This window comes from Nelumbo lutea, chromosome 8 (genome assembly GCF_056320005.1).
Source record: "Nelumbo lutea isolate HS-2025 chromosome 8, American lotus-T2T, whole genome shotgun sequence".
Lineage (NCBI taxonomy): Eukaryota > Viridiplantae > Streptophyta > Magnoliopsida > Proteales > Nelumbonaceae > Nelumbo > Nelumbo lutea.
In genome coordinates, this window is record NC_142691.1 from 4,371,382 (window position 1) to 4,384,537 (window position 13,156).

Genomic DNA, 13,156 nt, shown 5'->3' on the forward strand with positions numbered 1-13,156 from the left:
GAGAAAACGGTGCAACAGACCTTCGTCCATCCAGCATCGTTTTCTCAGAAAACATATATGAAGCAATGGCATCGATGCCAAAACACCTACCTAAATGACGGAAATACTCCTGGTAAAGGAAATCGATTCGAGCTATCGAAGAGAAGAATAGTTTCAATTTAGGAGAAGATGAGCGGGCTAGGAACAGCGGACTTCTTCTACAGAGAAGCTCAGCGTCTGGGCTACGTCGCACGGTCTGCATTCAAGGTTGTTGAGTTTATTCATTTTCTCTTTTCCTGGTTATATTCCCTTGGTTATTTTCATACCTTTACTTTGAAAAGAAAATTTTCATTTATCTTCCGTTTTCAACGATTCCCTTTCAAGAGCAGCTGCTGCAGATGCAGAAGCAATACAAGCTGATAAAACCCGGCGCATCTGTTCTCGACCTCGGATGCGCTCCTGGTGCTTGGCTGCAGGTACCGATTTCGTCTTATCTAGATTCTTCTGGTGTTTTTTTTTTTATTATTATTATAATTTTCATATCTATTCCAGTTGATCCCATGTTCTGTTTATTTTAATCCAGGTAGCCTGTCAGAGCTTGGGGCCTATGAAAAATGGTGGCATGGTTGTGGGTGTTGATCTGAAGGTAAAAACCATAATGATTATTATTATTATTATTATTTTGAAAAGGTAAGGTAATTTTGTTCAAACAGAAAAGAGAAGATACAACAAAACCCAGGCCTCAAAGACAGTCTGAGAACAACACAAATTACAGACTCCACCAAGAAATATCTTGATGTTGTGCATTGTGCAGCTTATTTTACTGAGTTCCTATTTCTTGAGTCAGTAATTCTGGTGTCTGTGATTTGGAGTTGCAGAGCAGAAGGTGAAAGTTCCTTCTCTTCATTGTGATACGAGAGTGCGAACAGTTTGTGCTGATGTTATGAATCTTCCAAAAGAGCAAGCTAGGTTGCTCTCACCTAAGGTATTACATTGTTCATTGTCTTGCTTCTCCCGACCTTCATTTCTTTGAATTTAGATTTTCTGCAAAATATTGCACACAAAACCAGGATTACAAATAAACATTTCTAGCATTTGTATTGAATATTGACGGTTCTGACAATGGAAGTTGGAGTTGCTGATGCCTACAATACTCATGCTTGATGCCATAACTTACAAATGATAAGTTCCTCCTTGGGTGATTAACTTTGTGCACTCCATCAAACCATGGGATTACGATGTTAGTATATTTTTTCTGCATAGAGCTTGTTAGGAACTAACGTGACTTACCACAGGGAACCTAACTACAGTTACTAAATATGTATTCTCAAAGAAGTATGATACGAACAACTTCATGTACAATTTGTTTTCAAGAATGGAAAATATGACTAAAAATCCAATCTAACATACAAAGACTGGTAAAAGTTGAATGTGTTATCTTTTAAAAAAGTATGGAACGAAAAATTTGGCCCAATTTATATGTAAATATATGCATGATCCATTGAAATATGCATATTTTTACAAATTAACCATACTTTGTATTATAAAATATTTAAAAATATATTAAAAATAAAGCATTTTAAAATCTAAGCCATTTTTATTAATATTTTAAAATTACTGTTTTAGATAATCTAAACTATCCATGCATTAATTTTTTATGAAAAATTACTGTATTTTCCATATCTTTAGATAATTAGTGTTTAATATGTTTAGTAAAAAAATTTAAAATATGTGTTTAATACATGCATAATACATGTATGTACTAATTATGCACCTAACCCTATTTTTAGTGGGAGTTAACTTTAATTTATATGTTTTATTTTGCTGGATGAGAAACACTCTTTTCATTTTCTTGTCACTCCCAAGAGTAATGAGCGTGGCATTCTCTTACACTTATTGACATGGGCATCATGACAGTCATAGAATCAGTGTAGGAATATTATTATTTTTAATTTTTTTCTATTTCTTGAGTGTTTTCTGTTTTAGGAATATTTTGATAATTTTACTCAATGTCAGTAGGTTCTAATTTGATAATTATGTTATTCATGTTTGGCCTGAGCTCCATTTTCTTTATGTTATAGGTGAAAATCAGTGAAACCGAGAGGCCAAACATGATCAATCTATGTTTGGATTCTTCATTTTTGGCCTTTTGGTCTCATTGCACTAATTTAGGATTTTGTTTTGAATTGGCTTTCTTTTTACCAATCTACTAATAAAGAAGTGAGTACAGACCCAAGGTATAAATTATGGTCAATTATCTTGATAGAAACAAAAGTTACCTGGTCAAAGATCCAATCAAACCACAGCTCCTTAAATAACCAGATAACAACTAATATGTCCAGTTTTCTGTAGGTGCCGATAATTCCGTTTTAACAATACTGGTTTCCTGATAACTCTTTGGGTCGTCCATTATTTTCCTAATTTATGCTTAGTTTTAAAAGTCTGAACCCTCAGCAGGCATCGAGGGAAATAAGGTGCTTATGTATCTCTCCAACTTGGTGGATCTTTTCAGGTCCACAATAATGTTTCAATTCCTCTTGTGGGAAATTATTCTTTTGTTTGGTCTTCCATTTTGGTTTAATTCTGATTCAAGATACACACTATTTTGTCTTAATGGTTTTTCAGGGGAAAGGATTTTCTGTGATACTGTCAGATATGTGTCCCTTAGTTTCTGGAATCACAACTAAAGATGCTGCTTTGTCAGTTGAATTAGGAATGCGATCTCTTGATTTGGCTGTTGGTGGAACTGTCTTATCTCATCCTGACAGTGATATTGATCAGGAGGAGCTGTCCGATAGCTCTACGTCTAAATCAGCTGGCAATGGTATTCTTCAACCTGGAGGCAATCTTGTAATCAAGCTTCTTGAGAGTGAAGATGTGCAAGGTAGCTGTTTCATGATAGAAGTAGTGGTCTTAGTTGCCTTTTCTCCTCTTCTCACAATTTCTTATGATTGCTGTGCCTTGCAGAGTTTAGCCAAATTTGCAAACCCCGTTTTAGGAAGGCATCATGGTTAAGGCCCAAGGCAACACGGTCATCTTCAAGAGAGATTTATTTGATTTGTCAGGATTTGTGGTAGTTGATGAAAAGTTGCAGTATTTGATTCTTTTCCAACTGTAGCAGTTGCCAAATTCAAGAAACCAAAAAGAATAGTATCTACTGGATCACTGGCAGTAACCAAGATCTCAAATATGTTTGTCTTGTCTTGAGGATTAGGAATTGAATATACAAGGAGTTTTATCTTGTCTTGAGGAAAGATTACATAGAGAATTATATTACATTCTTTTTTAAAAACTTCGTATCACCACTCTCATGTGCATAAGCATAAAGCCAGACGGCTATCATTTCCAAATTTTGTTCTACTACATATAATATGCAAAAGGGGATATGCTTTTACAGTTGAGATCGACAGCCGTTGTGTGCTACTAATTCTTGAGTCTCACTTAGCACACTATGCTAGCTCTCTTCCTGATCCATAACTTGTTGTTTTTATTTATTTCTTTGTAAGAGAAGCTCCACCAAAGATTACACGTTTGGCCAAGGTGGAGGGTAATTTATAAACGAGATAAAAGCTGTTTTGATTTCTGGCCAGGTTTGTCATGTAGTGAGCCCTACTATTGTTTTTCCTATTCATATGCAAGAAAAGACAAGTGTTATTGAGCATATGGTTGGGGCTACATCCATGTCCTTAAAACTTGTCAAAAAGTAATACAAATTGTTTTTTCATCAGTTCAGATTAACAGACTTTTGCATTCAGTTGGATTGCCAATGCCAGTGTCTTTACATTTCACTTCTTTTTATTTTTCTTATAATTAAGCTGATGATAACTATAATATTCACTATCAAAGTCATAACTAGTAAGTCATTTGGTGCATATGATTTTTTGGAGAAGATCCTACTAAGGATGTTTTCTTATTGCCAAGATGTTCTTAATGTGCGGCTGCAGTGGTTTGTTGGGACAGTGTTCAGAGTGTTTTGTTGGTAGCAGATCCCTACTCTCTGGCCATTGCATGAATTCTACAATTTATTTATCTCATCTTAGATTTCTTCGTCTAGTGAAGAGACTGTAGTCCCTTAAGGCTGTGTTTGGTTTGAAAGAAAAAGGCAGGGAAGCCTGTACAAGGTAAAGAAGACTACATTGAACTGTTCTTGAATATTTGAATATGCCAGCTAGCAGAGACTGTAAAGCCAGAGTAGAGATACACCACAGACTCAGATCCATTCTTGTTCATACCAACAACCATACCACCTTGCTAATCAACCTCTAAGTTGAAGAAGTTATTGTCAATCCATTCTAGGTGCCTTACCCTTTTAGGGGATGCTCACCGATGTGTATGTTTTTTCAAGACAAATACAGTTGCCTTGCCATAAAAAATATATTGATTTTGCTGATGTGGTGGTTGTTTTTGTTTTAAAAACAAAACCAATCATGTTGCTGAACATGCCTTTAGACTGAACCAACCTTGTGCAGTTGTTGCTCATGCCATCTTGCTCAGCTGGTAATGCTGGTGCAGGTGCACGGTGGTAGCAATTCGTTTGCTAGGTAATCTAGCATACGGACTGACTTGCTAGGTAACAATCGGCTTCTAAAAACCATAGCCAAGCAGTTGCCTAAAAGGAGGGAAGACAAAATTTGTTTCTGGGCAAGCACTCTCCCCTATTATTTTTGTTTCTGGGCAAGCACTCTCCCCTATTATTTTTCAATCTTATGAACCCTCCAAGTTGTATGCCTTGTTATTTGCTGCTAGAATGTGATCAATGCAGCTTTTTATGCTCTATTTTGGAAGAGTGCAAATACAAATATGTTTAGTTTATAAAAATGCAAGGTTGCTTTAGTTTTGCAATGATAAATAAACTCTTGCTAAATGATTCTTAGTTGTGATGGATACAAATATGAATTCTAATACTGTAATCCTTTTTTTTGACATTGGCCAATTTTGTTCTCATTTTGAATGCAATTATGTCTTGGGTGCACTCTGTATGGCCCGGTACTATGGTTTCTTTTTAGCAGGATCTTTTCCCAACTCTAGGATTGGAAATTGATATTCTCATTGATAATTGTCAGCAACTTTTGGTTGCTTTTCTGAATCAAAGGTTGATCAATTAACCAGCTTAACTACCTATCTTTTATGTTACTTGTATCAATTTCCTTGACAGGAATTGTCTATGGGCAAATCTAGCCCTGTATTTATGAATAATGAAATATGGATAGATTTTTTACCAGACAATGGAAAAATGTTCAATTTTAAATGTCCAGTTGATCTCCAAATAGTGTCACATAGAGAAGGATGATGGTAAAAGTCATGTGGCACCTGTTGTTAAGCATGTACTTGTCAGTTAGAAAAGAAAAGCATGCTCTCTTTTGCCAGTGCACGAAATTTTACAGGGGCTTCTGGTTTTTCCATGCATCTTTATGGATTGAAATAGACTGATCTATTTTGATTTACACATTGTTGCTCTCATACTTGAAAATACTGGTAAGGTCTATATATAAAAAGAAAACTCTCTACAGATATTGTCTAGCAAAGAAATCTCTTTACAACCATGTGTCATTTGACACTTATTGGCCTCCAAATGTTATAATTTACATGCAACAAATGTAATAATAGTAGTATGACATCGTTTGCTTTACTGGACAACCACATAACATTCTCTACCACTCTTTCTTTTTTTAATTAGCTTCCAGCCTAACTGGTAACTTGAGATGTCAGTTTTTTCTTCGCAAAGCATCTGTTCTGTTCAACATATGGTAGAATGAAATCTCTTCTCTCCCCAACTGATCATATCACTATCGAATATGGGTTCGTCCTAGTGACCAAAACTCCTGTGTCATGGACAGGTAGGTGCCTAGTATACAAACAACATGGGGATAAGATCAACCAAAATATTTGGAAAGAGGATTCCAAATTCAAGGAGATGACAGTAATGCTTACTGGTGGTGTTTTTGCCCAAGGGAAGACATTCCAAAATCGCAAGGTCTCATCTCCTGCTCCAGTAACAATATTCTGCAAGCATATTCTAACTTTAGTGATCATGTTCTCTTGTGCATATCTCTGGAAATATCCATGAGTACTGGCTAGCTAGCTCATCGACATTCTTACTTCCATGCTAAATTGCCGACCTACAAATGGAGATATTAGTAATTGGTACTTAATTATGGCCAAGGAGTATATTAGTAGATATCTCAAATACATGCAAGAATAGAAACCTGACTTCCAGAAGCGAATACATCGATCAGCAGTTCCTCCTCCAGATGCAAGAAGGCCACTCTAGTGAGTAGACCAAGTAATGGCCTTGACAGTAGCTGTATGCTCTGTAAGTTTTAGTATTGGTTTCTGGGAATGCTGGTTCCATACTAACAACTGACCATAAACAGGAAAACCAGTTATCAGTTGGTACTTTGAAGTTGTGTTTAGAAATTGAGATACAGTATCTGAATATCTGATTGGTGAACCTGTGGTAGTACCTGGTTATCATTGCCACCTGATGCAAGTTCCCTATCATCGTGAGACTACTACTTTAGCCCACATACCTGACAAATTGGAAACAAAGAAATATCAGATGGTTGTCTAGGCTTGATATCCCATTCAACAAACCAAATTTTACATGCACCAAGAGCTGCTAGTAAGTTATAACTCTGCCTACACTATGAGAAAGTCTTGTGTTCATTCATTACAGATTGGTGCAGGATGTATGTACAGAACATTACTGATAAATTCATTTAAGTTTGTAGTGATTTTTTGCATATGCATATATTAATTGATGAATGCATTGGTGCATTTACGAGCACTCAGATTTTCTGTGTAAACATAAAGAAACAGAGGACTTTACCTCAAACTTTATGGCCTACAAGCTTGCTCACAAAGTCATTTGGGAACCAAGATCAGGCTGAAGTATACTGCGATCTCGTTCTTGCACTGAGTGTCGTCCCAAATCTATCACAAAGGTCAGAATGCTTGGTGAGTATTAACTGTAAAGTTATCATAAATTAGATGGTGAGAATTCTTGGTAAGTAGTACAATAAATTACTTGCCTGAAGTTCACCAAGATTTGTATAGATTAATATGTATGAGCCCTCACGGATCCACTGGAACTAGGTCCCAAGTCGCACAATTTTGTCACCTGGGTGGGAAAATAAGATAACAACTTCATTAGAAACCAATCTAAAGCCTGCAGCGCAATCCAGTAACATCCAGGGCAAACAAAGACGGAGTTCAATTAAGTTCTGTTTCTCTGTGTGTATATGTGATGTAAGTGGAATCTTTGAAAGAGAAAGAATCTTTACCTTGCTGGTTGATGCATTCCATAGATAAACACAGGTACCCAGTCCTACTGCAGTTAGGACATTTTGTGAAAATCAGTCAGCAAGGTTCAGGTAGAGATCCTGTTGAAGCGAGTGGGCATCCAGCAACTTATTTTACCTTGAGTAAGAAAAACAGTTCTTGTACTTACCACATTGATGGTGCCTTTTTAAATGGTATAGCTATGTAGCAATCATCAATTAATCATCAAGCATCCCAATCAGATTGTTTTTCCTATTTCTATTTGTATGCATTAAATCATCTCGACATTGTCATTTGTCCGCACGCTTTCAAATATCCCACGCTAACCAACTTCAGCAACCTGTTTTTCTTTTCTGAGCTTTGCCTCCAACTTTGGGCTATTTCATGTATATGTACTGTTTACGAGATATTCCTTTTTCATGGAATGTTTTAGAAAAAATTCCGAAAACTTTAGTACCATATTGGAAACGTATACGACCTAATCTTTTTCCCACTTCAAAAATATTTTATTTCGCTAAAGGAAAATTTCTGATTAGTACCTTGTGCTTTGGGTGTAGTGTCACTTTGGTCCTGAACTTTAAAATGCAACAATTTAGTATTCAAACTTTCAAAATGTGCCAATATAGTATCTATTGTTAATCAAATGTTATTTGACATTTAAAAAGATGCAAATACCCTTATAGTGTCATCTAATTTTCTTTATTAATCATTCAAATATTGACAAAAAATGAACAACACCAAATCATTTTTCTCTTCTATTCAATAAAGTTGGGGTCACGTCTTAGTGGAGCATTCTGGTGACTCCAACTCTTTATTGAATAGAAGAGGCAAGGATTTGGGACTGTTTATTTTTTGTTAACGTTTGCATGGTTGATAAAAAAATAGAATTCGTGCCTTTTCAAATGTTTTCTTATTTTGTTTGATTGCAATACAAATGAAACAAATTAAGACATGAAGCAGAATAAAGTAAATTCCAAAACAAAATTAAACAAGAATTTGTATTTTGTTACATTTGCACTCCCAGGCATTTGTACTAGTGCAAATAAAATTGCACTACAACCAAGCACAACCTTATTGGTTTTTTTTGCTTTATTAGTAGTTTGGTCTATTGCCTTGTTATGGGCTTTTTGAGAAAATTATTGATTAGTACTCTAAACTTTAGGGGTTGTGTCAAGTCAGTCCCCTTACTTCAAAGCATGTCTATGTAGTATCCCCGAACATTCAGAATGTGTTTAATAGGTCTTTATTGTTAATAGGCTGTTAGTTAATTTTGGAAATGTCAAAACTACCCATCAGGCGTCCTCTAATTTTCTTTATCTACCACTTCCACATAAACCAATTTAAACAAAACTCCTCCTGTTTAAATCTTGATTACAGTAAACTATGTTGTTGTTCCACCTTGATTCCAAGCAATCTTGTTTTTCGGCTTGTGGAATGATGGATAACCGGTTACTGACAATAAATTTGTAGTTAATGAAGTCAAATCCAAACACAAGTAAATTCTGAAATGAGCAAAGAATAAACAAGGTAATACCATTGTGATGCAACATTAACAATCAATAGAACCTTTCACTTGTAAATGCTAAGATTGACATCATTTCTCCCCTTGCATCCTAGTTGAGATAGGAAGGTTGTAACAATTACCCAAGATGGATTTTAGGATATATAGGAAATTTTCATCAGCTACATAAAAAAAAATATATATATATATATATATATATATATAAAGAATATACAAGAAATCATAGTAATGGCGGTTTCAACCATCGCCGGAACTTGGTTAGTTTCCGGCACCATCTTAGCAATGGCGCAGCTCTTCAGTCTAAGGTAGAAGACAATGAACATTGTTTTCTTTCAAGGGTGGTTTTGATATTTTAAACGTTTTAAATGACACATGTCATCACGTGATATAAAGAACTGATGGACTGTTAATGGCAAAGACCTATTAGACACATTCTAAAAGTTTGGGGTACTACATAGACGCATTTTGAAGTTCGGGGATTGACTTGACACAACCCCTAAAGTTCACGGTACTAATAAGGAATTTCCCCGTTTTATTTTAGTTGATTGTAACTTTGTTTTTACATTTTTTGCTGATTGATTGTAGTACCTCTTAGCTTTTCTAAATAAAAATTGCCTTTTTAAGCATGCAAAAAAATATAAAGAAATGTTAAAACCTTTTTGCTTATAAAACTTTGATGGAGTTAGATATAATTCTATATTAGGAAAGAGATGAAAATATTGAGTAGATTGTCTTTATTCCTCCTTATTTTTGGGTGTAATTGGTAAGAAAATGAAAGGAAGGCAAATAATTAATTTCTTTTGTAACATTTCTTTTTAGAGTTAAGCTACCATCCATTTTCGAATATTTGCTAAAGGATGGAGACGAGGTTTCTATATAATTCGCTGAACCCACTTCTAATCCAGTGGTAAGTTATAAAATATTTGTAGGTTTAATATTATTTTTTTTTAAATTCCCTTGAATTTTCTCCAAATTCTAAAAAGAAAACCTAGGGTCCCCATAAACACATTTCTACAATACACCCAAATTCCCACAACCCTATATTTAAAATAACCCTAAAATTTAATGCACTTTTAGGTAATTTCTTTAGGATGGGGAAAATTGGGGATTCCCCATCCCCAATGAAGGAAGGGTGCCATGTAAGGGTGTTAATGGACCAGTTTTTGATTGGACCTAATTCAGTCCAAAATCATTTTGGATGGATCAACAAGAAATATTGGATTGGACCAATCTGGTCCAAAATATTTATTAGATTGGACTAGACCTGGTCCATCTGTAATAAATTTATATCGGGTTTGGTTGGATTAACCCAATATTTGGTCCATAGATATAAAATAAGAATATATGTGTCAATGGAACAGGTTTGAGTTGAAACCAATCTAAATCAAAATGAATTTGATTAGATTAGGCGGTCCAGACATTGAATTGGATCAATCCAAATTGGTTCAAAACATTCATTGGGTTGGATTAGATATGGTCTATTTATAATGGACTCACATTGGATTGGATCGGATTGGACCAAATTCAATTCAATTGACATCCCCAATGCCATGCCCCAGCCCGCCCTATCATTGGGGACGGGGAGGGGGTTCCCCGTTGCCATTCCTAATTTGCTATGTTAAATCAAATTTCAACCAATAACTGTGATGGATGGCTTTATTACTATTTCTAGTTTTTCTTCACAGTGTAGTTCATCCATCATAGATTTTGCCATTTTTAGATTGCTTGCCTATACAAACTTGATAAACAAGTAAAATTTGCAAAAGGGGGCTTATTATTTCTATTAGGCTGCATTTGGTTTAAAGGAAAAAGTAGGGAAAGGAAGGGTCCGAAAGGAAACCTTTACAAACCTTGTATAGGTTCCCTGCCTTACCCTTTCTTTTCCTATCTTTTCCTTCAAACCAAACATAGTCTTAAGAATATGATCCAAATAAACTTAAAAATTTTTAAGCCAAATGCCTAATTTGCATCCTTGCCGAAAATATTATATTCTGTAAACTTCTGGATATCAAATATTAGCATTATGGGTAGAGATGCAATTACAAACACTAGAAAACAAAAATATAGATGTTGTATTTTTTGGTCAAAATTTCAAAAAGAAAATCCATTTTTTATATTGGTTAGAACTTAGAACTTTATTTTGGTATCATATAACTCATATCACATAGAAATTAGGGTGAGGACAAAGCATGATGCATCTGAATAGGGGTGCAAACCGGGTATCCAATTTGAGAAACTAATAAGGCTTATAAAAAAAAAAAGAATAATTAATACAATTTGAGAGTTTGTTCCAACTTAAATAAATTCCCAATTCAAGTTTGTCCAAATTACACCCCTAGACGTGAGGCTTGTCAGTCATACACCCAATACCCCCATATCACGTCAATGGACCGGTTTTGGATTGGATCCCGTTCAGTTCAAAATCAATTTGAATGGATTAGACGGACCAACAAGACATATTAAATTGGATTAATCAGGTCCTAAACATTTATTAGATTGGATTGGATTTAGTCCATTTGTAACAAATTTATATTAGATTGGGTTGGATTAAACCAATATCTAGTCCATTGATATAAGATAAGAATATATGTGTCAATGGACCAGGTTTGAATTAAAACCAATCTAAATCAAAATGAATTTAAACAGATTGGATGGTCCAAACATTGAATTAGACCGGTCCAAATTGATCCAAAACATTCATTAAATTGAATTGAACCTGATATATTTATAATAAATTCACATTAAACTGAATCAAATTTCACTAAATCCAATCCAATTGGCACCCCTACCAAGAAAAGCCTACGATTCCAATGGTTTGATCATGTAGCTCGTATTTTAGGGAGGTGGTAAGTAACCATTTCAAATATTGAATCATGTATTTGTTTAAAACTTGGGGTTAGCCTAAGGAAAAATGCAGTATAATTATCCAAATTTATGTTATGAAATTAGATGGTTAATTACCGTAAAAAAACAACTTTATAATTAATGCCTATACCAAATGTCTTGAAAATTTTGGAATGTACAGATTTTCGAATTTTACATATTTTGACCAAATGAAAAACAATTTTAAGTTTAGAGAAAAATTAATATTCTTAAACCGCCATAACTACTTTCTTGCGCTCATAATAATGACAATGTGAATTTTTGAACCTAATGTACGAATGTCATACAATAATGTCAAGCAATCGGATCAGCCTAAACCCAACTTGAGTCCAATCCGACCCTATGTTTTGAGATGAAGTAATCGGATCAACTAATCCCAACCTGAGTCCAAATCCGATCTTACGCTATCTGTATCGGATTGGATTATGGTTAATTACTTAAGTGTGAGGTTCAACTTCAACAACTCGGATTGGATTGGGTTAAGCTTAATCCAATCTTACTCGGTTCGAACAATAGACACTTGTCAAATAGTCGTATCGGATTAGAGATTTGGCATACTTGTCTCGGTCTACCTTGTATCGAGTTCGCATCATCTGAACCTGTGAGTTCACAGTGAGCATGAACCCGCCAAAGAGAGGCGGCCACGTCAACAATTCAAAACCCTATGACGTTAATGGGTGTTCAACCGTTAGCTGAACAAATCTGGTTGAACCATTCACAAAAGACAAAAAATTAACAGAGGTTTTTTTTTCAAAGTTTCAAGCAATGTTTTTAAAATCGGGCGGAACCGGACGGTCGGACCAGAAAAAGGAACTGATCATTTGACTGGTTTCATTTCACCTCATAACTATCTTTTTGACTAAAAACCATTAATTTAGTTAATGAACCGTTGACCCGAGAGGTTGAACCATTCGAATCATACATTTTTTATTTGGCCGTTTTTTTATTTTTTGGTCAGAACAAATCATCCGTTCAGTTCGAACGGTCGGACCGTTCAACCCAGAAACTGGATCCCTAAATGGTTCGTTGTCCGGTTCGATTTTAAAACCTTGGTTTCAAGGTCATTCGAACTCATGTCTACCCATTTCTTCTCTTCCTCTTCTCCGAACCCTAACCCAAGCATCCCGCCGACTTGCACACCATACACCGGCGTCTGTGACTGTGGAACGGCAGCAAGAACTCCAGCATTCCGGCATGTACTCTCCGGTTTCAAGATCATTCTTCTTCTTCTTCTTTTAATGTTATTTTTTATCTTCTCTTCTCAACAGATGGAAAATCCCTTAGTAGCTCTCACCGGCGGTCACTAGTCACCGGAAAAAACGTAATCTCCCCAAATCCCTAACTCATATTACCCTGTTTTCGGTTTCTCCCTACAGGATTTGATCTGGGTTGGTTTACATGCGTGGTGTGTGGAGTCGGTTTCTTGTCTGTCATTCTTTTCTTTGCTGTTATTTGAGTAGTGTGTGGAATCTATGGATTGTTGTAGGCAAT

General features: G+C 35.4%; 1 protein-coding gene and 1 long non-coding RNA gene across 3 annotated transcripts; one reads left to right on the forward strand and one right to left on the reverse strand.

Annotated features, from left to right (window-relative positions):
• Window positions 1–3,380, forward strand: LOC148842278 (FtsJ-like methyltransferase family protein). 2 transcript variants are annotated; one of them, XM_088956573.1, is made up of 6 exons: window positions 1–246; window positions 364–455; window positions 563–625; window positions 863–964; window positions 2,605–2,863; window positions 2,947–3,380. In XM_088956573.1, exons 2-6 carry the CDS (start codon window positions 378–380, stop codon window positions 3,054–3,056), a joined length of 612 nt encoding a protein of 203 aa, XP_088812699.1. In that variant the 5' UTR covers window positions 1–246; window positions 364–377; the 3' UTR covers window positions 3,057–3,380. The 2 variants fall into 2 exon arrangements, with proteins under 2 accessions (XP_088812699.1, XP_088812698.1); XM_088956572.1 differs by having other exon boundaries at window positions 369–455.
• A 2,069-nt stretch (window positions 3,381–5,449) lies between these two features.
• LOC148842279 (uncharacterized) lies at window positions 5,450–6,912 on the reverse strand. The gene is made up of 5 exons (XR_016102823.1): window positions 6,809–6,912; window positions 6,444–6,509; window positions 6,186–6,339; window positions 5,911–6,098; window positions 5,450–5,824 (listed from the first exon to the last, which is right to left on the reverse strand). It is a non-coding gene; the product is annotated as an uncharacterized LOC148842279 (long non-coding RNA).
• Window positions 6,913–13,156: the final 6,244 nt, after the last annotated feature.

Excerpts from the sequence above, each read along its gene's own strand:
- LOC148842278 (XM_088956572.1), top strand. The coding sequence starts at position 169 with ATGAGCGGGCTAGGAACAGCGGACTTCTTCTACAGAGAAGCTCAGCGT. Across the intron at positions 247-368 it reads TCGCACGGTCTGCATTCAAG|CTGCTGCAGATGCAGAAGCA; the intron begins GTTGTTGAGTTT and ends TTTCAAGAGCAG. Across the intron at positions 2,864-2,946 it reads TGAGAGTGAAGATGTGCAAG|AGTTTAGCCAAATTTGCAAA; the intron begins GTAGCTGTTTCA and ends TGTGCCTTGCAG.